The sequence below is a fragment of the Trypanosoma brucei genome, chromosome 4, assembly GCF_000002445.2.
Source record: "Trypanosoma brucei brucei TREU927 chromosome 4, complete sequence".
NCBI lineage: Eukaryota > Euglenozoa > Kinetoplastea > Trypanosomatida > Trypanosomatidae > Trypanosoma > Trypanosoma brucei.
The window spans coordinates 251878-273675 of NC_007277.1; the positions used below are offsets into that span (position 1 = coordinate 251878).

Here is a 21798-nt window from a genome sequence, read left to right on the forward strand (position 1 = left end):
TTGCCACCGGTACCCTCTTGTCGCCCCATAGTAAGCGTCTCCTGCCGATTTTCCGTTGGTAAGGCCTCGGTAGCTGTGACAGCAATGAATGACTCACGTTCGGTGTCGAACACAGTGAGGATTTGTTGTAATGCTACCTCGTCATTGAATAAAGTTTGGATAGCAGCGTCACTTACGCCCCAGAGGCAGCCCTTCACGCGCGAAGCGAACCACTCCAGGCGGGGGTCGTCCCCGTAATCCATCTCTTCATTCCCGTTCATATGAATAATATAACTTCTGAAGTATGAGAGGAAAACCAAAAAAAAAAGCAACAAAACCAACGCGATTGTTTCACGTGGCAGCGGAGGTCGGCGGAGCAAACGTGTGCGCACTGAGAAGCAGTGAGGAAGAAATAAAGTAGTACAGACACACACTAAACAAAAAGCGAAAGGGAAATAAACAAAGCCATTATGGGGGCGTGAACAAAGGGAATCATAATCTACACATCTCAACGGTTCCATCTCCTCTTTTTTGCGCCACACCGCTGTAGTTAATGACCCATGCTCCACCAGGACTAATGTATTGTTCCATCATGTAGCCGCTGAAAAAGTCATTCCAAGGGAAACATCGTAGAGTAGCTTTTCCTCGGGATTAGAAAGAACTTCATGTGCCCTGCTAACACGCTTAAATTTTTCCAGTGCAGCCTCTTGCATACCTGGTGACTCGCCAATAACCCGATCCGGGTGATACTTCAGGGTGAGTTTTTTATACTGAGACCGGACATCATCAATGGTAGCTCCAAAGGGAAGCTCTAAGGCGTCATACAAGGTCATCGAATTCATCGTCCGAACTACTGGCGTCGAGTTTTCCTTCTCTGTCTTCTCAAAAGGATCGGTTGCGAAATCATCCTTTCTCAAAAAGGCATCATACCACCGGGGTATGCACCTTTTTTGCCCATTTCGTGGCTGTGAGGAGCCATTTGCTTCCATCTTAGGAAGCGACTGCTCCTCATCACCACGCAAGATGTGGCTCAACTCTGGATCAAACTTTACGGCAGTCAGTCTATCCAGAGCAGCTTCGGCTCGGCAACCCAACTGGTAGTGCGCCTCTGCACGGCATGCGTAGGCCTTCGCACAACTGGGGTCCATATCAATGGCGGAGGTGCAGTCATCAACAGCATTGTTATACCTGCCACAATGGCTATGCACCTCTGCACGCATGCAATACAAGTGTGCGCACATCAAACGGTTGGATTTGTCCAACCCTAAACCCTCATTAATGTGAGGAATGGCGTCTACGTACCTTTTCTTACCGAATAAATCCGCCACCCGAACAAGAACCTCCTCGAGTGATACGAGATAATACCCGAGCACAAGGGCTGGGCCGAAACCAGGGCTGAGTGTCAGGCACGTTTGCACGAGAGCAGCGGCGAACTCTAGATATTTGCTTCCACAATATACATTTGCTTGTGCCAACACAACCGATGCCTGAACGTAGTGCTCATTTACACTCCGCCAAACTGCTTGTTCTTCCAATGATACGTCCATACGGAGCGACGTTGGGCGAGGTATGGTCGGCACATATTCCATCAGAAGTGTTCGTGCTGCAGTTGGGGACACGTACAGCAGTGCTCTCGCTTCCAAAAGTATCAGCGGCGTATCGTCGATAAGGGGCCGCGCGGCATCCGAGGAACATAACGCCTCCTTCCACTTCTTTTCTTCAATACAGGAGCGGAACTTCTGCAACACCGGCAGGGCGGTACACTCCGCCGTCCATTTGACATTGTGTGGATCATCCGCTGACGGAGCGAGCTCTTTCAGCCCATAGTCATACCAGCGCCATGCGTCCCGATATCTCTCACGGACGACTAACGAACGACAGAGGAGACTCAACATATCTTTGTCTGTATCGATGCCCCTGCGAGCGTCTTCAATACATTCGTCAAAGAGCAACAGGTGCCAGTCGCATATCGCGCGCCGGCAGTGGGCCGTTTTTGAATTTGGATGTTGTCTGATGATACGGCTGAAGCAAACGTGGGCACCAGCGTAGTCCTTAGAGGCAAGCAGCCGCATCCCACGGCTCTCCAACTCCATGGATGGGAGCACCTTTTCGGCAGAACCCCCTCCCATAGCTCGAAGAATACATCTCCACTGGATGTTCTCATTAGCAACTATCAAACGACGACATGACCCTTCCTCATTGGCTGTTTGCCAAAGGGCCGCCGTCAAGTCCTTCAGTGTTCCTCCAGGAGAGCGAGAAAGTACTGACTTTTGCGTCTCTTGGTTTCCCTTCATGCGATGTTTAAATTCCCACTGCGGGTACTCACTAGGGGCCACTCTACTCATTGGTTTATTTCGCTTCTTCTGTGTCCTCACCGGCCGCTGAGGATGCCGGACAGAGTTCATTTCAGGTTTTTTCTGTGGTTTCCCTCCGCTGATATTTGGGAACAGAGTGCCACTAGATGTTATTGTCTCCGCAAAGCAAGGCAGTTGGATATGGTGACTCATGGCGCCCACGTGCAAGCTCCTCCGATGGCTGAAAGAACCGCAGTGCGGGAGGGCCTTTCTATTTCCTGTCAGGGTAAGGAAACAAAGTATTTAGAAAAAAAAAGAATTAGTAAAACAGCAATGAAAACTGATAAATCCAACATAACCCAAGTGAATTAAGTGAGTTAGCTAAGCCACAAAAAGCGCCTAAGACCATGTAAGGAGAGTAGTGAACGACCTATTTCCACCAGAAGTCGCGCGCCGCTCACGAGGGGGGGGACCCACCCACTAACGTCCTGTCGGGTGAATGGAGTTTAAAAAAAAAAAAGCGAAGACCAGCGTTGATAAAACGAAAGATTTTTTTTTAACGAAAGAAAAAGTGTGAGAACAAAAGATCTCTGTCAAAAAAAAATCCCACTTTAGGCTATAACATCTACGCCGAAACCCGTAGTCCCTCATCCAAAGCACAAAAATGGAGAACGGCCCTTAGCGTTCCCGAGTTAGAATTGAAGTTCAGAAATGTGCAAGAGAACCATACACCCTCCGCAACCATTCTCCGCTTCGACGCTTGACCTGTACTCATTAACAACAAAAGTGACAGCACACAACACCGGGCCCCTTGCCGATGTCACAACCAAAAGTACCGCCGCCATCTTATGCTCTTTTTGCCCCTCAGTATGGCAGCTCATTACCATCCGTAAATCGACGTAAACCCACACACACAAATGCACCACCTTTTCTCTGTCGTTTACTCCTTCATCTTATTTGTCTCAAGCAGCCAGTTTTTCTCCTCCTCCATTTTCTCAGCCCACAGTCTTTCAACCCCTTGCCGTCCCAACCAGAACCACACAGGTTGCAACAACGTGAAGCAAACATCCTCCCGCCCAGACGTGCACGCACACCTTCCAGCAGCGCGCGAATTCCTCAGCGTGTTGTCATTAGAAGAAAAAAAGAGAATATTTACTTCTTTGGCTTCTTACGGGAACGGTGCGCACCAAATCCCTTTCCGTCGCCCCTACCGTCCAGATCGCTGGGAAGCAGCTTGCCCATTTTCATCAACGGCGGACAGCAGCGCAGCGCGTCGGGAAGTTGGAAAAAAACAATGTTTGTTCCACACACCAACACCTTCGGCATATCCACCTCCCGTCCCGCCATCGTCGTCTTGCGGGCGGAGGTCAGTAACACGCCCATATTGTCCACCACCTCGCTAAGCGTACCGGTGTAAAGCTCCCCATTTTTTAACTCCAACGACACGGTGGTGCCGACAGCATCGGACAGCACCTTCAGCGGGAGCCCCTCCGTGTTCATAGTCTACTCCAAGTGAGAAACAGATGGGAGAAGTTACACGCGTGGGGGCACGAGGTGCTTTCAGTGTCCGGCTTCTTTTCTTTTCTTCCTTTTTTCCCTATCTTGCCGTTGAAACGAGTAAGAGTGAAGTCATAATAATTTTTTTTATAGCGATAAGGAGAGGAAAGCTAGCAGCACTAATATCTGCAACGGGGAAGGGAATTGAAGGCCAAGTACGGAACATTTGCATGCACTCAAGGTTTAACACACGTAAAAACGGAAGGAACAGCAGCGGCAATTGAACGACATCGCATGATAGATGGTAACGTATGTTACCTCAACAAACGCACAGCACATGACAACACGATGGTCATATGCATCCGAAACCAACACGCCAACTTGTCCACAGCGATGCGCTAGTGACCCACCTCCCACCCTGCAGAATATACACATGTGCATGCGAAAGTGACACAAGTCATGCCAACAGCCCGCATGGAACAAAACGAAGAAAACAAGCACTCGTTGTCTCAGTCGGTACGCAAATGCTCCACCACACGTATTAGAGTTACGTTGAGCTCCATAAAGGGTGAGCACACCGTTTGACCCCGCCGCTGAAATGAGTAAACATACAGGACTTCCACAACGCCAGTGTTCTTTTGAGAGTGCATGCCGTGGTCTGGAACACAGAAAGTGCATCTCCACTACTGTTTTCTATATTCTCTTCCCTCCCCCCCTTGGGCACATACACACACGCACACACATACATGGGCAAAGGGTTTCTCCAAGGCACCACCGCCGTGTGGGAGGGATGGTGGAAGAGAAGAGTTTTGATTGGAATCACCTCACTTCGTTTCGGGTTAATGTGAATTTTCGGTATTAACTGTGTACTAAATCAGGACTCCGCGTCCCCTCGCCGGATATATCCTCCTCGTCCACAGAGCAGCAAAGCATGGCGAATGTACGCCAATCACATTGACGTGCGTCTCCACCACCCGACAGCAAAAGCATGCGCACGCATTCCGGGTACTCCCGCATCGTACACTCGTGCCAAAACATTCCAGAAAATTCGGGAATGAAGAGCCACTCCCGCCACCCCTTACAAACGTTCTCGGCGACACTTAATGTGAATTCAAGCGGAAGGTACGACAACACATGAAGTACGAGGGTAGAGTGTTGGTGCCAGCGTAAGTCCACGCAATGGGAATTCAGGACTGAGGTTGGCTCCGCATCACTACTAATGTTTGGCGCACCTCCCTCAGAAAGGTACACTGCTACCTCCTCAGCAAACCGCTTAATCATCATTTCCTCTGTCACATCAAGTTCGTTTTGTTCCTTGGGTGTTATACGTAGAGCGGTTGGGAGCCCATGTTCCCTCGTAACGTCATCAACGGCACAACACGCCTCCCTCGCCTGTCGCTGAGCATCCAGCAGTAGAGCATAAGCGCCATTAAGCTCCTCGACAACATCAGGTGTGAAAATGTCCGGATAGGCAGCAGCAGTGACCAATCGCTCCTCCGGTTGCCCCTTTATGTACTGTGCAAGCAAACATGCAATGTCCGCACTTGTACGCATTTCCGCCTCCAGTTCGTATACAGACACACCCACACACACTGCGGTGCCCTAACAGTACTTCCTATGGGGGACCGCAGCTAATGTGATTAAACAAATGCGAAATGAAGACATACATGATGAATGGAGATGGGCAATAGAAAAGGGGGTAAGGAAGCAGTGAAGAAGAGTAGAGAAGAAGAGTGGACACATTGGTGAAGACTGCAAGTAACACATTCACCTGGGGAATGTGTTGAGAGGAATAAAAGGAGCCCGGAAGTGAGCATGATGTCGCGGAGGGGAGGCAAAAACAAATGCGTGCACATTCATGTGCTCCCATGCCCTTCTTTCGCTTTCCAATTAAGTCAGTCATAACTAACCAATCAAGCAGGCTTGACAAAGGGGGGAAAAAAATCATTAAAAGAAGAGGAAAATACAACGATAGAAATAAACGGGGTATGGCAGAACAAATGCTTAATTGATGAATGCTAATGGGGTGAAGCGCTGACGCTGGTTGCTTCCATAAAACTGCCGATCAGTTCCTCGAGCGCCACCCTATACTCCAATCTATCTTTATTGACGCTATTGCTACAACCACTACTTTTGCGTGTGCTTGATGACGACGTCGCCGTCTCCTCTGCTGAGATGTCATCCAACGCCATTTGCAGTTTTCTGTTCTCCTCACAAAGTTTCCGGTATTTGGTACGTACGCTATAAAGCTTTTGCTGTAGTCCAGCTTGCTCCTTCTCCCCGCACGTAGAGCACGCGGTTGCAACACGAACCGCTTCATCCGAAGGACCCACAGAAGGTGGCACTATTGGAAGAGCTTGCGAGCTGAGCTTTTCTGGCGATGCCCCCATCCCTACCCCACATGGTTGGGTACATCTACTCTTCAACTGCATGAGCGCCGTATCCGCCTCCTTCAGGGCCACCCGGAGTTGCTCCTGTCGCTTCCTTGCCGCAACATCCAGTCGCAACAGGCGCCTCTTACGACATTGTGCCTCCTCTATCTTGTGGTCAAGGGCCTGTAGTTCGCTCATCATCCTCGCTGTCTCCGTTGTCTGAACTCGCAGTCTGTTTTCCAAGGTCTTATGTAGCCGGGACTTTTCCTCCACTAGACGGCGGAGCTCTTTGACCCTTGACTTGACGCCCAAAATTAGCGGATCTCCGCCCACCTGAGCAGACGGCGGTCGCTTCGTCAACGATAAGTGACCGGAGCACTCAAGTGCAGAATGCCCCCCATGCTGTTGATCCACCTCTGACATATTTTCCTGTCGCGCTCGTGAGAGAGTGAGCCACTTTACTAACAAATTGCTTCCCGCCACTGTGAACAAGAGCGATCGAAGAAAGCAAAGGAAGGGAGACGAAAGACAAGATGCGGGGCTGACCAAAAAGGGAGCGAGCATGCATCTGGAAAAATAGAGCAAAAACCAGAACGCAACAAAGTAAGCTAAGCCGAAATAAGTGTGATACGCTTACTGCCAACTAAACTTCGCCTGCGAATGCAGCACTTGGCACGCATGCAGGTCAGGGAACACGTAAAGTAGCCCTTCAACCCACAGGGTGAAACAACACAAAGTAGAAGTATATAAACAATTGGAACGAGGGTCACCCCAACTACTATTTTACTTGCGCAGTGTCACCCTGTGGCCCACTACCAGTTATTTATCTTCCACCGACAGCACTTCCGAACTTAGACAAGAAACGGTCGTAACGGTTGTTATACGAGTTCTACAACACACTCACTACCACCCCTCCTCCTCCCCACGCATTCTCCAACTACTGGCTTTTCAGTTTACCGTCATCCTCAAGTGGGGACCAACTTTTTGACTATTAAATTGCGTAGAGTGGTGAGGGGATCAGGTGGAGAACAAGCAAGAACCCATCACCCACATCTGACGGCTATGTTTTATCGGTAAGCAACAAAGTTGGAAATAGGGGGAAAATGAGGAAGGATGAGATAGTAAGCGCAGTGAAACAGCAATCGCTCAGAGATCCGCGCATTATTTGCTTTTAAGTATGCATACAAATACTTTTTAGTCACAGCGAGGAGGATGTTGATTGGGTGCACTATCCTCACAGAAGAAGCAGGGTGATTGCAGCCAGACGCCGCGTGTCCTCGGCATAAACCAAAATCACTGCTCAAAGCGTACAGAATAGCCGCCTGTGTTAGGGTCTTTGTCGAACTTGAAATTGTCTGTAGACAATCCAAAATAGTTTAAAAAACGGTTTCCCATATTTTTCAGTTCCCCGAGCATCTTCTGCATCTCTTCATCTACTTTCGCCTTTGCCTGCCTTTTGCGGTCCTGGCTGCCAGCATCCAGCGTGCCACCTAGCTTTTCGTATTCCTCATAATCCCCGTACGCATTGGACCACTTCCCCAACACATAATAGCACTCAGCACGTCGATAATACGCCTTACTGTACTGCTTATTGTGTCGAATCGCCTCGCTGAGGTGAGTGATAGCGTCTTCGGGCATCCCCTGCTTTGATAAACACAGGCCGGCATTGCAGTACACCTGTGATGTAAGTGTGTAATCAATACCATCATCGTCACCGTCCTGAGCCGCGTCATCGGCCCCCACTTTGGAGGACTTTTCGGTACCGGGTGCTGAACTTTTCTCTGACACCACACTGGACTCCCCAATGGAGTTCTGAGCTGTACCTTCTGAACCACACGGCGGTACCTCGTCCTGTCGGTGCTGCGTTGGCTTCTTCACCGGCTTCAATGGTGCGTGCTTAATTGCCTCGCGATACAACTCCAGCGCTTCAGCCACTCGGTCCGCAGCGAATAAATCGTTTCCCGCCTTCTTCAACCTTTCGCACTCCACCACATCAGGTATCCTCTCGGGCTGGTCCAGTTCGCCATTAGCAGGTAATTCGTCGCTTGTGGTCATTGGTTTTGAAGTTTTCTCACGCCCGTTGTGTTGTAATGAGGAAGTCCGAAACACAAACAAATCAACCCTATGACAAAGTAAGCAACTAACGCAGCGAGAAGTAGAGATGTAAGAAGCGAAAAGTGAGAAAAGTTGAGCGCACTACAAGACTAAGAAAAAATAAACCATTTGATGACATGCGAGAAGGGTTATGGGGCCTACGTACGTGCACAGTACCCAAAAAAAAAAAAAAGTAAAACGCTTCATCAAAAACACTTTCAGCATCGAAGGTGTGGCGGGATGCCACTATACGCTACCAGATAGTACAGCGATGTCAGACAAAAAAATTTGCGAGCACAACCGCCTTTAAGTGGTATTTATGATTCACGTGCCGCCCCGCACAATACATGACGCGGGTGCCTAATGGTACACGCTGATCGTTCATCAGAATGCACGTGTTCCTATCGAAATTTGTCCGAAGTCCGCTCATCCTCGTATTCGTCTGCCTGCGGGAAAGTAGACACACCCAATAGATATTTCCAGGTTTTACACGATGGCGACTTACTTCACCCCGCCCAGACTTGAAACGCTGAACTGACACGCGATGAGCTACCGCAGGGAAGACGCGGCAGTGGGCAAAGCGCTCCGCTGTTGCTTTCGATATAAGTCGCACATGTTTACAGTTTGTGTTGTCAACACAGTGGAGTTTCACCTGGTCACTAAACGGCACGCCTGTGCCATACCCCTCAGCACCGGTTCCCCATCGTGACCGGTATGATGCTTTTCGCCGGATTATTAAATTGTGCCGAAACCACGACTTGTTCGCAGGTTTTCCTGCTGGGAGCTTAGCCGCCGCATCAGCTGACGGTGCCGGCGCCAGGCGCAGCGAGAAGAAACGAAACATTAAATGCCTGGGTTGAAGCAGGCACCTTCTGATAAATATGTATGTATATATATATATATATATATAACAAATGATTAAGTACATTTTTTTTTTCGTTTTAAATGGCAGGGGCAAACAGTGGGCCGTAGAGAGTTCCAGCACACAGTACAATTCCACTATAAGAGTAGATTAACTTTACAAAAGGGAAATCACCAAAGAATGTGAGGGAAAATTGACTCGCCGGGATTGGGGGGGGGGAAGAAAACCAGACATCAGTTTGTAGTGCTATGTCATATCTGTCCCAATCTTTCGTTCCTGGTGAAACACAAGGTTCGACGGCTCCTCCGATACGGCGTGTCTCTGCCGCTTAAACTCCTTATGAAGCCCCTCACGAAGGGCCAAAAGTTTTGTCACGGAGTCATTTACGTCACCTCCAACCTCCTTGCGCAACTCCTCCTTCGCTCGCTGAAAGTTGAGGACTGCCTGGTGCTCCCACGACGCGCTAAGGGGAACTTCCTCTTCCGTCTGCGTAGCAGGGGCAACATTACCAAACACGTAATCCTTGTGCCTCATGTATGGGTAGGGATCAATACCCTTCTGCAGACACAACCGGACACGCTCCTCCTCCTTCATATACCGCGGATCATCCATCAGATAAGGCTTCAATACGGGATAGAACACGAGAGGGAAAACAGTGATACCAGAAGACACGAAGAGTACAACTACCCACGGAGACTCTTCCCCGATGCGGCGACCCAACCGGCGCACAGGGTCTGACATTCTTGCCATTGCTCTGTTGCAACCGTCACAGAAGGCTCGCATTATGTCGACTGAACGCGTCGTGAGGCGCATCTTCATTCGCGTCCAAGCAAAGGACATAATATGTGCGCAACTAACTTGTATCCCCTCCTGTTCCAAAGGCCAGTCAGGCTGTTGTAACCACCTCTTTTATGTGGCCTCCTCTGTTTCACTGCACGTTGTTCCCCTTGACGGAAGTTAACTACAATGCGCTGGTGGCACAAAAAAAGAATATATGCACAGACATCCCCCCAGAATAGACCCATTGAGGATAGCACACAAGCGAAGGTGAATTAATCGCCGCACTACCTTATGGCAACACGTTACGAACGCGTAACAAGTACAACTCATAGTTCTCTCGCTACAGCGTGTTTCGTTTACTCTCAAAAACGGTACCTCAGTAACCTCCCCAAAAGTAGATCATCTTCATGACTCAGGGCGCCTGTGACCCACGGTACCAACTCGTACTCCATTATAACCTCCTCGGATGCTGTCAGGTCGCGTTCCAGCGCCACCAGGGCAAAAAAGTGCTCCTCCAGGAGTCGCCGGAGTGCCTCCTCTCCGTTAACGTGGCGCCGCTCTGACTCTTGCAGAAACTCGTCGCGGTACCAGCGCGGAAGCTCCTCAACCTCAAATGCAACCTCCACTCGTGCGTTTCGTCTCCGCTCACCGCCATCGTCACCGTTTACGAGATCAACAAAAGGTATTATGCCCAGTTCGACACTACTTCCCTCCCCGTTGGTCCAGCAAGCAGGAAGTCGATGAGACCTTGTCAATATGACATCAACAGCCCAGCGAAAGTGGTTGGGGGACGGCATCAAGTTTTTTTCGGAAAGAACCTCGTATGCTGAGCAAATTTCCTCCTGCATGCTACCTTGTACCTCTATGAAGTAGGGAAGCAGTTGGACACGGTGAAGCCGACATTGTCGGCCGCTTTCGTCTTCCATCGTCCGGAAGTCCTGCATTCGGGGAAGAACGTTTAACCAGCCCCACCACGGCGACAAACTGCGCTGATGCTCAATGGCAAGCCGCCACGCCAAACTGATCCACTCCCCTGCTGTGCAGCCCAATAGCCGCGACAGCACACCGCGGTTCAGGATCTCCAACTGCGGTGATTGCATTAAGTCCTCCTGCCGCACCCTCGCGCCCAATTTCTGAACCGTTGAAAGAGAAAATGCATGCCGTGAGGGTACAACCAGCAAAGGTGTACCACTATCGCAGGCGTCCCGTACGTAAACACCATACCCAACGGACGCGTCGCGCTTCTCAATTAAAACAGTTTGGTGAAGTCCAATCCGCTTGAGAATGGCATATGTTGCGGTGTATTCCGCGAACTTACCGCTCCGTTGCCCCCGCATGCCCCATGACGCACTCCAGGCTCGAGGACAGGCGCACACACACAACTGTTAAGACGTCTACAGACTAAAAAGCGGAGGGACAAAAAAAGAAGTGCTGGGGCAGAAAAGACAACAAGGCAAACAAGGGAGTAGTGAAAAGGTGTGCATCCTGATTCTTTTCGGCCATGAGGACCGGGCTTTTAAAAAGGAAGCAGCCGGACAAACGGTGGAGTTGATCGTAACGCCGTTAGTAGACGGCCACAGCAAAACAGAGGAGGGTATTAAAAAAAAGGGGAGAAGCAAATGAGAATAAGGGACGCAACATCCTCTCATTCTATACCTATTGAAAACAGAAACGGCTCCACCTACTTAGGTGGAGGTGGAAGTTATCCCCCGGTTCCTGCCTTTCAAAGAGGTAACGTATTCCAACACCGCTTTGGCAGAAACAACGTTCCCGACGGTGTTCAGCATGTTTGCGTAATCAACCAGGACGTTCAGTAATACTTCTCCCAGTGTTAAGGCATCAGAGGAGTCATCTTCCGCCACTGGAAGTACAATCGGTTCCTGCAAGGATTCTCGTGTGTTGAAGGAGGGATCCTCCAACAATACCATAGCCAGCAAACCGGCAATGTCTTCAAACTGGGAAGACTCACTAAGCAAAACGAGCACCTGAAACGGAAGGGCCTGCGAAGCCAACATTACTGCCGCTTCCATTACCTGACCGTGCCTGACCAAGTGCGAACACCATCGGCAGATAAGATCTCGTTGCTGCTTGACTGGAAGGGGAGAAAGTTTTGCAAGCACAGCACCCTCACCCCACTTGCCCGAAAGCTGCAAAGCTTTCACTGCTTCATAGAAGTGGCCCGACAGCATGTACTTATCGACGGCACTGTCTAAGTCACCCCGAGCTCGCAGAAGAGAAGCCACCCGGCTTGTTGTAAGTGTCAAAAGCTCCGAAGCTGGTCCACTGAGGGCAGCAACCGATGCAGAGATAGCCACAGCAAAATCTGACAGGTGAGGAAACCGGTTGTCTTCATGACTGACGTCCATGAGGACATCTATAGCTTTTTGTGGCTGCTGAAGCTTCAACAACTCGCGCGCAGTGAGAAACCGTTGTGAAAACACGTCAATCTCCTTCCCTTTAGACGCTTCAAGCGCCTCAGCACGGCGTTCGTTCATGTAGACATGGTTGTTGTAAACTACCTCGGATGCCGCGGAAACTTCAGAAAAGCGATCCGCGCAGTAATAAGGTACTGGGGGTCCAACTTCTGGACCTCCCTTCCATCGTTCAACAGACTTGGACTGCTGACCACCATCGCCACCAGCCTCAGCGCCGCTACAGTTAAGACCGCGCCTCAAGCAGAACTGCATCCACAGACGCTGTCTCTCCTGTTGACCAAAAAAACGAGCTACCCAAAGGGCAATCTCATCAGTACGACTCTGTGTAAACGCATGTTGTATCCCCTCGTAAATATACCTCGGTACCATCGTCTTCCTGTAAAGATCCAGTTCACGTGTCAAAGAGGAAATGGCGGCGGTGATCACCTGTCCAAAAGGACCGCGACACGGAAACCGCTCAGGATTAATGCCCCGAATTAGGCAACTTGGACAGATATCACTTGAGGGTCGAACTTCAGAGGGTACCGCTGAGCATGCGACTTGGGTCTCCAGCACTGTTTGAATGTACATCCGATGCTCCGGAACAAAAAAGGCACTGTTCTGGAGTGGCCGTCTCAATGCCTTACTGAACACACTACTATTGATACTGGTGAGTAACTTGTCAACCACTACAATGTTACCGGTTAGGGTTAGAAGGAGAAGTGCATCTCCCAACCACGTTGCCCCACGCGCCTTCAGGTTGATGTCTGTGTTCTTGGAATATCCCATGCGTTCTTGACTGGATATACTCCAGACGCCGAAGGAGCCATCCGAAAAAACGACCGCAAGATACTCCTCTGACCAATTTCCTGCGTCGGAGGGTTCCCCTTTGTTATCGGATCCACCTCCGCCCTTTGATACGGCCAATGCAATTGCAGTCTTCGCCGCGGGGATATCCTTCAGTGATCGCACATGCAACCCAGACGTTCCCACGCCAACAACAGTCACCGCACCAGAGCCGTCAACAACGACGGAAGCATCCCTTGTTGGAGTACATAACACCCGGGTAGACGACCCGTTGGGAAACCTCGGGACCGCGTCGCGGTTTGGAACCACTTGATCCCACGACACTGTCCAGAAACTCATGGAACCATCTGAAAAAACAATCAAAAGGAGCTCTGGAGCCCCCTTCAAACCCGCTAGGACGGGTGTAAAGATTTGGGGAGCCCAGGAGGCACTCGCCACCCCTGTCCCTTCATAGGAGTAAATGATGCGGCTTTCTGTAATGTTCCAAACCTCGAACGTGCCGCCAAAGAAAGTTAAAAGCAGGAACGTCCCAGTCGCGTCTTGCGTGATATTCTTCATGCGTGTAGCATCAGAGTACTTGGGCTCACGCAGCACTTGGAGCACCACACCGCTGTGACAGTCAAACAATGTCACCTGGTGATGTTGTTTAGACTGCTCAGCCTTATTCGTCACCACCCACACACATTCCTTAGAACTGTGCGGCGCGAGAAGTATGATATGAGTGTTGCTTGTATTAACAAAATTTATTCGTCTCAGGGCGTTGCTGTGTGCCACATCAACCAGGGCCAAGTAACCTGCCTCCAGGGCACAGCACAGCGTGTTGTCGCCAAGTACGCAAAACCCGGTGGGCTTCTTTAGAGCGGCGGAAAAATAACTGTCGATCACCCACCGTCGGCAATCCACCCTGTACCGCCACCGTGCCACAGATCCATCAGAAAATATGACGGCAAAAACATTTGGTGCTGACAGAGACTGGATAACATTTGTTGCCACCTTTGACGCAATACGCGCACCCCTGACATCAGTAGACACACTCGTTGCCTTGCCCACACGTAGCAGGTACCACGCAGTGAGTCGCTGGTTTGATCCATACGAATACAAAAGTGGAAGCTGCTGCGTATCTTCAGTCAGTGTGCTCGGTGCAGAAGAGAAAATGCGTCTGAATTCACCATCACCCGCGCTGTATCGTAACACGTTCTCATCGAGAAGCAAGTTTGCCCTGCAGTCATAGACGCCCACTGAGTTTCTCGTAGCAAAGTACAGGAGCCCCTCCTGAGACTCGCTAAACACAGCGTCCACGACAGTTTCAAAACCGTCCGTGCTTTCGAATACCAAATTCTTCACACATGCACGGGGGCTTTTCCCATTCCGGTCCTGATCCTGAGAGTAAATCATACCAATTCGGTCACCAAGAACAACACAGGAGGTCCAAAATTCACTAAGTTTCGATGTGCGCACGCAAAGTGGGATGAACTTCTCGTTAGTTCCGAGTGCAAAAGTTAGTTGAGGGTCATCGCATGGGTCATTGCTCGAAAGATGCGAGTCGTATACAAAACAGGAAGAGTCTTGCGTCACCACAAGGATACGCTTCTTCGTCACAAGGGATATTGCGCAAATGGGACGGTTGCTAGGAAGCTGGACACTGTTGACAGTCGTACCTTCCGTGACGTTCCATACCTTCAAAACACCCGTTCGGTCGCCCGTAAAAAGTAACAACCCCTGATGTGAGCACGAAGGCGACGTCGGATTCCACTGAACAGATGTTACCGGTGAAGCATGGCCATGTAATGTTTGCACCAACTGCATGCTGTTTATATCAATTATAATCACTTCGCCAGAGCCCTCGCAATAGGAGCTCGTTGCCAACAAATCATGGCAACTTATCTGAGCTGCTTGATACGGCCATTTCTTTATGTCCTCAATAAGAGCGGCGGAAGCGCCACCCGAAGCCAACTTTCCAGGAATTAGTCTGGGACACAAAATGGCAGTCAACTGGCTCATATTTTGCTCTGCTTTCGGTGAGTTATACAAAAATGTGTGTACAGGGGTGTATTACACGGGGGACCAGCCTTCTCTACCCTATACAACATTAAGTGAATTAGCGGATTGCAAAAAAAAGGACCAAAACCAAAAACCGAGGACAGAGAAAAAAAGTTAGCGGGACAACTAAGGAAAGGTAAGAAGCAAAATAAAATGGCAGTGGAACACCTCCAGTTATTGGTATTCAACCAGATCGCCAAATAACGCGTGTTACCTTTACTCGCTTATTAGAGGGGATTTAGTCCTCGAATCCGGTCCAGTAGCACGGCTGCAGAATGAGCACCTTCCGATAGCGTCACTACGCCGCAAAGGGCCGTCGCTGCGGCCATGCACACCTCCTCTGGGGGCTCCCCTCGCTCCTTCCAACCGGCTCCCTCAAACATCGTCCCATCGAACAAAACCAAATCGATCACACCAAGTTTTCGAGGAACGTTTGCAATCTCTTCTGACCCCAAATAACCCTTCAAGTTGTGTGCATCAGCCACCTGCTTTAGTAAGCGAAGTGTGGATGAGCCAGTTAAGGTGAGTTCAATAGGCATGGCCACGGCAGCACGCACCGAACGTGAACGGACGTAACTGGGATGTATAAGTGCACAGCGGAAAAGGTCGTTTTCAACTATTTTCTCCCTTGGAACAACCCCCTCCAGTGACTTTTGCAGGCTCGTCGTTGAACTTTCGACCCACCCCTCGGGAAGGCTCAAGTTGGCCTCAAGGAATTTGGCCCTTGGAGTGGCAAGCAACTTACTTCCCTCTTCCACCCTCGTAACGGTTGCACCCTCGGACGTGGACATCCGCGCCTGGGGAAGCTCCCGCGCGCAATCCCTAAGAAGTTTCAAATAGTGCTGCCGATTCCTCGTAGCACCCGCTGCCACGTTGACGACACGGCGGCTTGTCATAAATAGCCACGCGTAGGGCAGCGCCCCCGTACTCCCTCGTGGTCGAAATGAAAGAGGAGGCGCAGTGCCTCTCGGGTGACGCAGGCGAACGAAAAAGAAAAACAAGACGGAAGAGTGACGAAAGGAGCGTACATAAACACATATTTCCCGAGAGGGAAAAGGCCAAATGAAGCAACACCACATATGGGTATGTGATGAAAGAGCGACAAGACATATGGCGGAGTGCGGTATGCTGCCACACAAAGGAACGTGGAAAAGGAAAACGATGAAAAAAAAAATCCCACGAAGCATTCAAATCAGCTCAGTAGAGAGGGGGGCACCACCAATGCAGAAGGAGTGAAAGAAAAAACAACGACCCCACCCACATATATGCATCCCCGTATTTCCCACAGCATATACACCTGCAATGCCACTCCCTCTCTTCAACCCTGAGATATGGAAATAAACAAAACCCCGTGACGCAGCAGCGACGTACCCGCGCAGCGTCAGGGCCCAGAAAGAGGAGAGAGTAGTGGCACGCCTTTATATCGAGAAACGATGGGACTAAAACAGAGAATTAAAGTATGAAGAGAAAACGTTAGGTGCCGGCTACACGGTGGAGAAATTGAGGACAAAAAAATGTCTGAGTAGCGGGAAAAAAAAAAAACGTACCAGAACCACCAACGCCGCCATCAGTAAAATAACTTGCGGTACAACACCGAATCTCCCTCCTCCTCCATATCGGCACGTGTAATCCAAAGGGATGCAAAGGAGGAGCTATCTGTCGCCAAAGATGCGCCCACCCAGGCTCCGTCTACGGCACGAGACAAGTGGAAACCGCCCTCTTTTTCGTAACGAAAGTAACACGAATCCCTTTGCTGAACCTCTGTTAGCAACCGCTCACGGAAACCGGGGGCCTGCGCCGTTCCACCACAAAGTGTGTGCGAAACGAACTGCAGTTGCCACTCGGGATCTAAACGCTGCTTGCAGCCCACAACAAGGTCCCCCAGTGAGCTCCCGAAACCACCAACCGAACGAAACAAAACCTCATATGCCTCCACTCGCGCCCGTCCTTCAACGGTAATGGCGCTCCCATCCGGGGCTCGTAACACTAATGACCCTTCTTCCTTGTTACTTTCAGAAGCATCGGTACGAACGGTACATGCCAGTCGTTTAATGTCCCCAACCAAATCATCCATTGCTAATGCCCGCACGGTAGGAGTCTTGAATCGCGCCACACCTTCTAGTGCTTGTAACTGCTCACTGTCCAACATACCCTTGAGCACCTCCGTGACAACTTTGCCGGCAACATCACTCGAAGCCACCGTTCCCCGCAGGGCGTAGCCGTCCAACACCGCAGCGGCGGTGGCGTGACTGTGCCCGACGTCCAACACGACGGTGGAACACTTCCCCGAGCTCAGTGCCCATGCAACACTTGGTCGTAGGCAATACAGAGCCGTTGCCACACCTGACTCCAATACGGAATGAAATAGCGCCCGCATCACGTCGAACCGCTCGTGCCACACCTCCGGGACCACGAGGGTGAGGGTTTCCTCCTTTAGGCAATGCAGCTCATCCCCAATAATGCGTGACAGGTAATCCATATTAGAGTCCCGCTGAGCATCCAAAGACTGTAATGTCCACATGGATGACACGCTCTCTGATCCTGCCCCATCCGCTGCCATTAGCACAGAGGGAAAACTTGTTTCAGCAGGCGGTTCCAACAAGTGAAGAGACGGAAACTGGCGCGCGCATCTTGTGTCACCAACATAACCAGCCCGCACATTCCATCCAATCTCCACTACTGCCATACCAACACTGCACACAAACACACACACACACACACGAACAGACGTGACTGACGCCCCTGCCACTAACTCTTACTTTAGTATCTGTTATTATCCCCTTTAGATTATTAACCACCACCCCCACCCCCCCCCACCAGCTGCTTTGAGTAATATTTCTCGTGAATTCGTATGGCACGGTGACTCGTCACCGTGGAGTTGCTGCTTTCGTGTTTCACAACATTTCCAGTGTTAGTAAACGGCGTCAGTAAGTGGGACAACACCACAAAGGTCGTGTGAAGTTTTGATGCGAACAAGCAGCGACAAAAAAAAAAAGAAAAATGAAAAACAGTGAGAAGAACGGTTATAAGCATCCAAAGAAAGAAAACGATCCATAACTAACAGAACGAAGTACCGTGTCAAACGTGAGCGGTAACAAAGCTACCGCCATAATTAAAAAAAACACCAAAAATTGTGCGGGACTTCCATGTGAGGCACCTTAGGAAAACCACCGACAGCGCGTCATTCCCCCTTTTCTCACCTCGCACCGCCCAGAAATAAACGTTGCGGTCAAACAAACGATTTTCGAACGGCTGCGCACAACCCGGCGTCTCTTCCTCTCCGTGCCAACTCCTCTGCTGCCAGTCTCGTTGGCATTCGGAAAGTTAATTGCTTTACTGTGTCCGGCACGTATGTCTCCTTCACGAAAAGTGTGGTGGCGAGGGCGCGGGCCCGCACCTCCTCCTCTGCGTTTTTAGCTGCCACACAAACCTCCCACACATCACTAGGCAGCAGCTGCGTTGTAATCGACTGCTCCCGACCAACAGAAACACCACAGGAACCCGTAGAGTCCATTTGTATAGAAGAGGACACACAACCGCTAGTAGATGTAGGGGACTTGTGGAGTACTGATGGCGATACACGGGTACGTTTCACTTGGCAACGATGTAACATGCCGTCAGTATCGTGCATGAATAACTTACACTGCACACACTGCATGCAGGGAACGTGATAGCGTTCGTCTTGGTACACTTCACTTGCGCAGTGTGCGCAAAGATCCATACCGCATTCGCTACAGTTATAAAGGTAAGTTTCATCCACCGGTTCCGCCTCCGCAGGCAGAAGGCCCTCCGGGGGGAGTTTCTTTAACCTATGAGGCTTGGCGCGCACCTCCTTGTTTTTACACCAATGGGTCACCCCACAGAAATCGCACGTCACCTCCTCTGCACCACTGTAATCAGAGATTCTCTTGATGCATAATTCATGGCCATTCCAACAACGCCACAACTTCTCCACTGGATCATACAGTGGACTACCGCTCTGCAAGAGGTACGCCATAGTCGCCACGGTATTTGTTGTCATTTCCATCTTAACGGATGAATTCATGTCCTTCCCGATGCTTTCAGTTCGCTTCCGTTTTGCGGGTGCGCGTCGCAGTGGAGACTTCACATCCGAAATATCCCATACTGCGGAATGATCCTGCAATGCCATCGCCACGAAGGGCGAAATATCACTCGGAGCGAAGGGACATTTTCTTCCCAGGGTGGTTTCCGCCATATCTCCATCATTCTTATTTGCTTGACTCTTTTCCCTCATTGCGTACATTTCAGCAGCGGTGTCCATCCCCTTAAATATTCAAGTGCCCCTTTTCCTCGCCTCGCGTCCACCACGCCTCAGGGAGCACTTAAAGAGAAAATTAAAACGAAAGAAAAAAAAAAAGGGAAAACGGTGCGCCAATATAATTGGTACTCAAAAAAAAAAAGAAATGTGGTGTACAGACATATGTTTATATACACACATACATGCATTTATTTTGAAATAAAAAGAATGAAAAGATTAGAAAGGATTAGAAAAGAGAAAGGAGTAAGGTAAAGAAAAATAAAAATAAAAATAGAGAAGAGAAGACAGAAAAGACAGAAAAAAACCCTGTGACTTATAACAAAGTACGTTCGTTAACCTCAGTAATGCACTAGGGTTCCATTTCTAGTAGTTTTTTTTTCCTTTTTTTTTTTGCTTTCCTCCTAATTTCATTTTACTCTGACATGTAGTCGTTTCACTGTCCTCCCCCCTCCCCTCCCACATACCTTTTCCTTTCTTTCTTTTTTTTTTCCTCCCTCCCCCCTTTCCCTTCAGTTGCTCAGCGCATCTAAACAATACCACACACAGACACATAGCTTTAGTTTCTCCACACATTTACACAATTGTTTGCGCCATTGAAGGCTCTTTCATGCATCTGCATTAATGTTGCGAACACCCCCACAACGTGGGAACAAAATAACGGATGGAAGTGGTAATAATAATAATTATTATTATTATTATTATTATTTAAAAAGAAAAGAAAGCAGTGAGGGAAGTGACAGCCGAGTGAGTGGCAATGGCGTGGCCGGTAGGCAAAACAATTTTGAGTTTCGGAATCTCCACCACTCGATTGTGTTGTCACCATTTCCTTCCAAAGTAAAAATTAAACAAAAAAGTGTTGTTGTTTTTTTTTTCTTCCATCATTCCGCCATTTCGATAGGGGGAGTCACAGACACACAAGAGCCGGCAATATGGCATTTGTTTTGTGGTGGTTATTGTGGTTGTTGTTTACTGCCTCCACATGTGTGGCAGTAAAGGAAAAAAAAGGGAAAAAGAAGAAGAAAGAAGAAGGAAGAAGGAATAAGGAATAAGGAAGGAAAAGAAAAAAGAAAAAAGAAAAAAAAACATCCTCACTTTTCCTCCACACGAAAGCAAAACTGGCAATCCACGAGAAAACATGAGCCTCACATCTGAAAGATGTGAGTTCAAATAAAACAATTGCGCTTGCAACAAAACCCCGAACCAGCGGGGTTTCGTTACAAATGCGCATTGAAAAGGTATGGCAAAACGAAAAAAGAAAAGAAAAGAAAAGAAAAGAAAAGAGAAAAGATATGGACTGAAATGAGTTGACACACGGATGACTAGGGATGATAAATAAACAACTGCAACGGTTTTGATAAAACGACACGTGTTCTTTATGGACTTTTTTTTCTTTTCTTGCTTTTTTTGAAAGTTTGCCACTTATCGTTGGTTGTTGTTTCTTCATTTATTTATTCTTTTTTTTTTCCTCTCTTGGTTGTCCCGTCTTTCCGCACATCACATCTTGTTGTTCATTCCGCCACATCTCCACACACTCCTTTTGTTTTCCCTGAGTTATTGTTGTTGCTGTTGTTGTTGCTATATTATTATTGTTGTTATTACTATTATTTCACATTTTTTTTCTTTTTAAACTACTTCCGTTTTCTTACGATTTCTTGGCTTTTTATTTTATTACATTTTATTTCATTTCATTTTTACCTCTTTTGTACACTCTACCACACCTTTTCTTTTCTTTCCTTTTGTACTCTCACAATATCACCTCTACTTATTCCTTTCTTCAAACCACGGCAGAGGAAAACATGACACGACAAATAATGAAATAAAATTAAGTTAACGATATAATTATATGAAGAAAAAAAAAAGAAAAAAAATGACGAGTTGACGCTGTGAAAAATCTACGAGGGAATGTCAAACAGCCGCTAAACTCAGTCCTCTCATTTGCCTGACGGGGAAACAAAAATGTGACGTGCATGAAAAAAAAAAAACAAAAAAAAAAGAAAATGAAAATGAAAATGAAAAAGTGAAAACAAATGTTGGTAAAATAAATCATCGGACCCCGTCTTCATTTTAATTATCTTTATTATTATTATTGTTTTTTTTTACCGCTGCTGTTATTGTTATCAATAAGAAAAAGCACGCCGTGGTGATAAAAAAGAAAAAAAAGTGAGAGTAGAAGTAGAAAAAAAAAAAAATAAAACAACAACAACGTCAACAACAACAACAAAAAGAGGGAGAGGAGGTTTGATCAGCTGGCGGAAGAAAAAGTTGGGATCAAATTAAGATAACTTTCAAAAAAGAAAAAAAAAGAGAGAGGGGGAAAGGAAGGAAGGGAAATAAATAAATAAATGAGGGAGAGAAAGGGGGAAAAAAAAAAGAGAGAAAA

The 21798-nt window shown here is 48.6% G+C and overlaps 12 protein-coding genes across 12 annotated transcripts, besides 14 other annotated features; all 12 read right to left on the reverse strand.

The window, feature by feature from the left end:
- Positions 1-21798: part of a sequence feature (sequence corresponds to BAC RPCI93-5E12) that runs on past both edges of the window.
- On the reverse strand, positions 570-2486 carry Tb927.4.880 (TPR-repeat-containing chaperone protein DNAJ, putative; the record flags this gene model as incomplete). The annotated part of the gene is made up of 1 exon (XM_839145.1): positions 570-2486. The coding sequence occupies one exon, from the start codon at positions 2484-2486 to the stop codon at positions 570-572; it is 1917 nt and encodes a 638-aa protein (XP_844238.1).
- On the reverse strand, positions 3426-3773 carry Tb927.4.890 (small nuclear ribonucleoprotein SmD3, putative; the record flags this gene model as incomplete). The annotated part of the gene is made up of 1 exon (XM_839146.1): positions 3426-3773. The coding sequence occupies one exon, from the start codon at positions 3771-3773 to the stop codon at positions 3426-3428; it is 348 nt and encodes a 115-aa protein (XP_844239.1).
- Positions 4629-5324, reverse strand: Tb927.4.900 (hypothetical protein, conserved; the record flags this gene model as incomplete). The annotated part of the gene is made up of 1 exon (XM_839147.1): positions 4629-5324. One exon carries the CDS (start codon positions 5322-5324, stop codon positions 4629-4631), a length of 696 nt encoding a protein of 231 aa, XP_844240.1.
- Tb927.4.910 (hypothetical protein, conserved) lies at positions 5789-6706 on the reverse strand (the record flags this gene model as incomplete). The annotated part of the gene is made up of 1 exon (XM_839148.1): positions 5789-6706. The coding sequence occupies one exon, from the start codon at positions 6704-6706 to the stop codon at positions 5789-5791; it is 918 nt and encodes a 305-aa protein (XP_844241.1).
- Tb927.4.920 (hypothetical protein, conserved) lies at positions 7436-8197 on the reverse strand (the record flags this gene model as incomplete). Its single annotated transcript, XM_839149.1, has 1 exon — positions 7436-8197. One exon carries the CDS (start codon positions 8195-8197, stop codon positions 7436-7438), a length of 762 nt encoding a protein of 253 aa, XP_844242.1.
- Tb927.4.930 (50S ribosomal protein L14, putative) lies at positions 8511-9080 on the reverse strand (the record flags this gene model as incomplete). Its single annotated transcript, XM_839150.1, has 1 exon — positions 8511-9080. One exon carries the CDS (start codon positions 9078-9080, stop codon positions 8511-8513), a length of 570 nt encoding a protein of 189 aa, XP_844243.1.
- Positions 9112-9146: a microsatellite.
- Tb927.4.940 (hypothetical protein, conserved) lies at positions 9345-9938 on the reverse strand (the record flags this gene model as incomplete). Its single annotated transcript, XM_839151.1, has 1 exon — positions 9345-9938. One exon carries the CDS (start codon positions 9936-9938, stop codon positions 9345-9347), a length of 594 nt encoding a protein of 197 aa, XP_844244.1.
- Positions 10241-11215, reverse strand: Tb927.4.950 (hypothetical protein, conserved; the record flags this gene model as incomplete). The annotated part of the gene is made up of 1 exon (XM_839152.1): positions 10241-11215. One exon carries the CDS (start codon positions 11213-11215, stop codon positions 10241-10243), a length of 975 nt encoding a protein of 324 aa, XP_844245.1.
- Tb927.4.960 (hypothetical protein, conserved) lies at positions 11564-15100 on the reverse strand (the record flags this gene model as incomplete). Its single annotated transcript, XM_839153.1, has 1 exon — positions 11564-15100. One exon carries the CDS (start codon positions 15098-15100, stop codon positions 11564-11566), a length of 3537 nt encoding a protein of 1178 aa, XP_844246.1.
- Tb927.4.970 (hypothetical protein, conserved) lies at positions 15367-16035 on the reverse strand (the record flags this gene model as incomplete). Its single annotated transcript, XM_839154.1, has 1 exon — positions 15367-16035. One exon carries the CDS (start codon positions 16033-16035, stop codon positions 15367-15369), a length of 669 nt encoding a protein of 222 aa, XP_844247.1.
- Tb927.4.980 (actin, putative) lies at positions 16707-17825 on the reverse strand (the record flags this gene model as incomplete). The annotated part of the gene is made up of 1 exon (XM_839155.1): positions 16707-17825. The coding sequence occupies one exon, from the start codon at positions 17823-17825 to the stop codon at positions 16707-16709; it is 1119 nt and encodes a 372-aa protein (XP_844248.1).
- Positions 17836-17860: a microsatellite.
- Positions 18369-19421, reverse strand: Tb927.4.990 (hypothetical protein, conserved; the record flags this gene model as incomplete). The annotated part of the gene is made up of 1 exon (XM_839156.1): positions 18369-19421. One exon carries the CDS (start codon positions 19419-19421, stop codon positions 18369-18371), a length of 1053 nt encoding a protein of 350 aa, XP_844249.1.
- Positions 19615-19722: a sequence feature (A-rich).
- Positions 19859-19929: a sequence feature (C-rich).
- Positions 20101-20124: a microsatellite.
- Positions 20410-20501: a sequence feature (A-rich).
- Positions 20669-20702: a microsatellite.
- Positions 20969-21015: a microsatellite.
- Positions 21077-21110: a microsatellite.
- Positions 21389-21435: a sequence feature (A-rich).
- Positions 21480-21517: a sequence feature (AT_rich).
- Positions 21611-21639: a microsatellite.
- Positions 21708-21798: part of a sequence feature (A-rich) that runs on past the window's edge.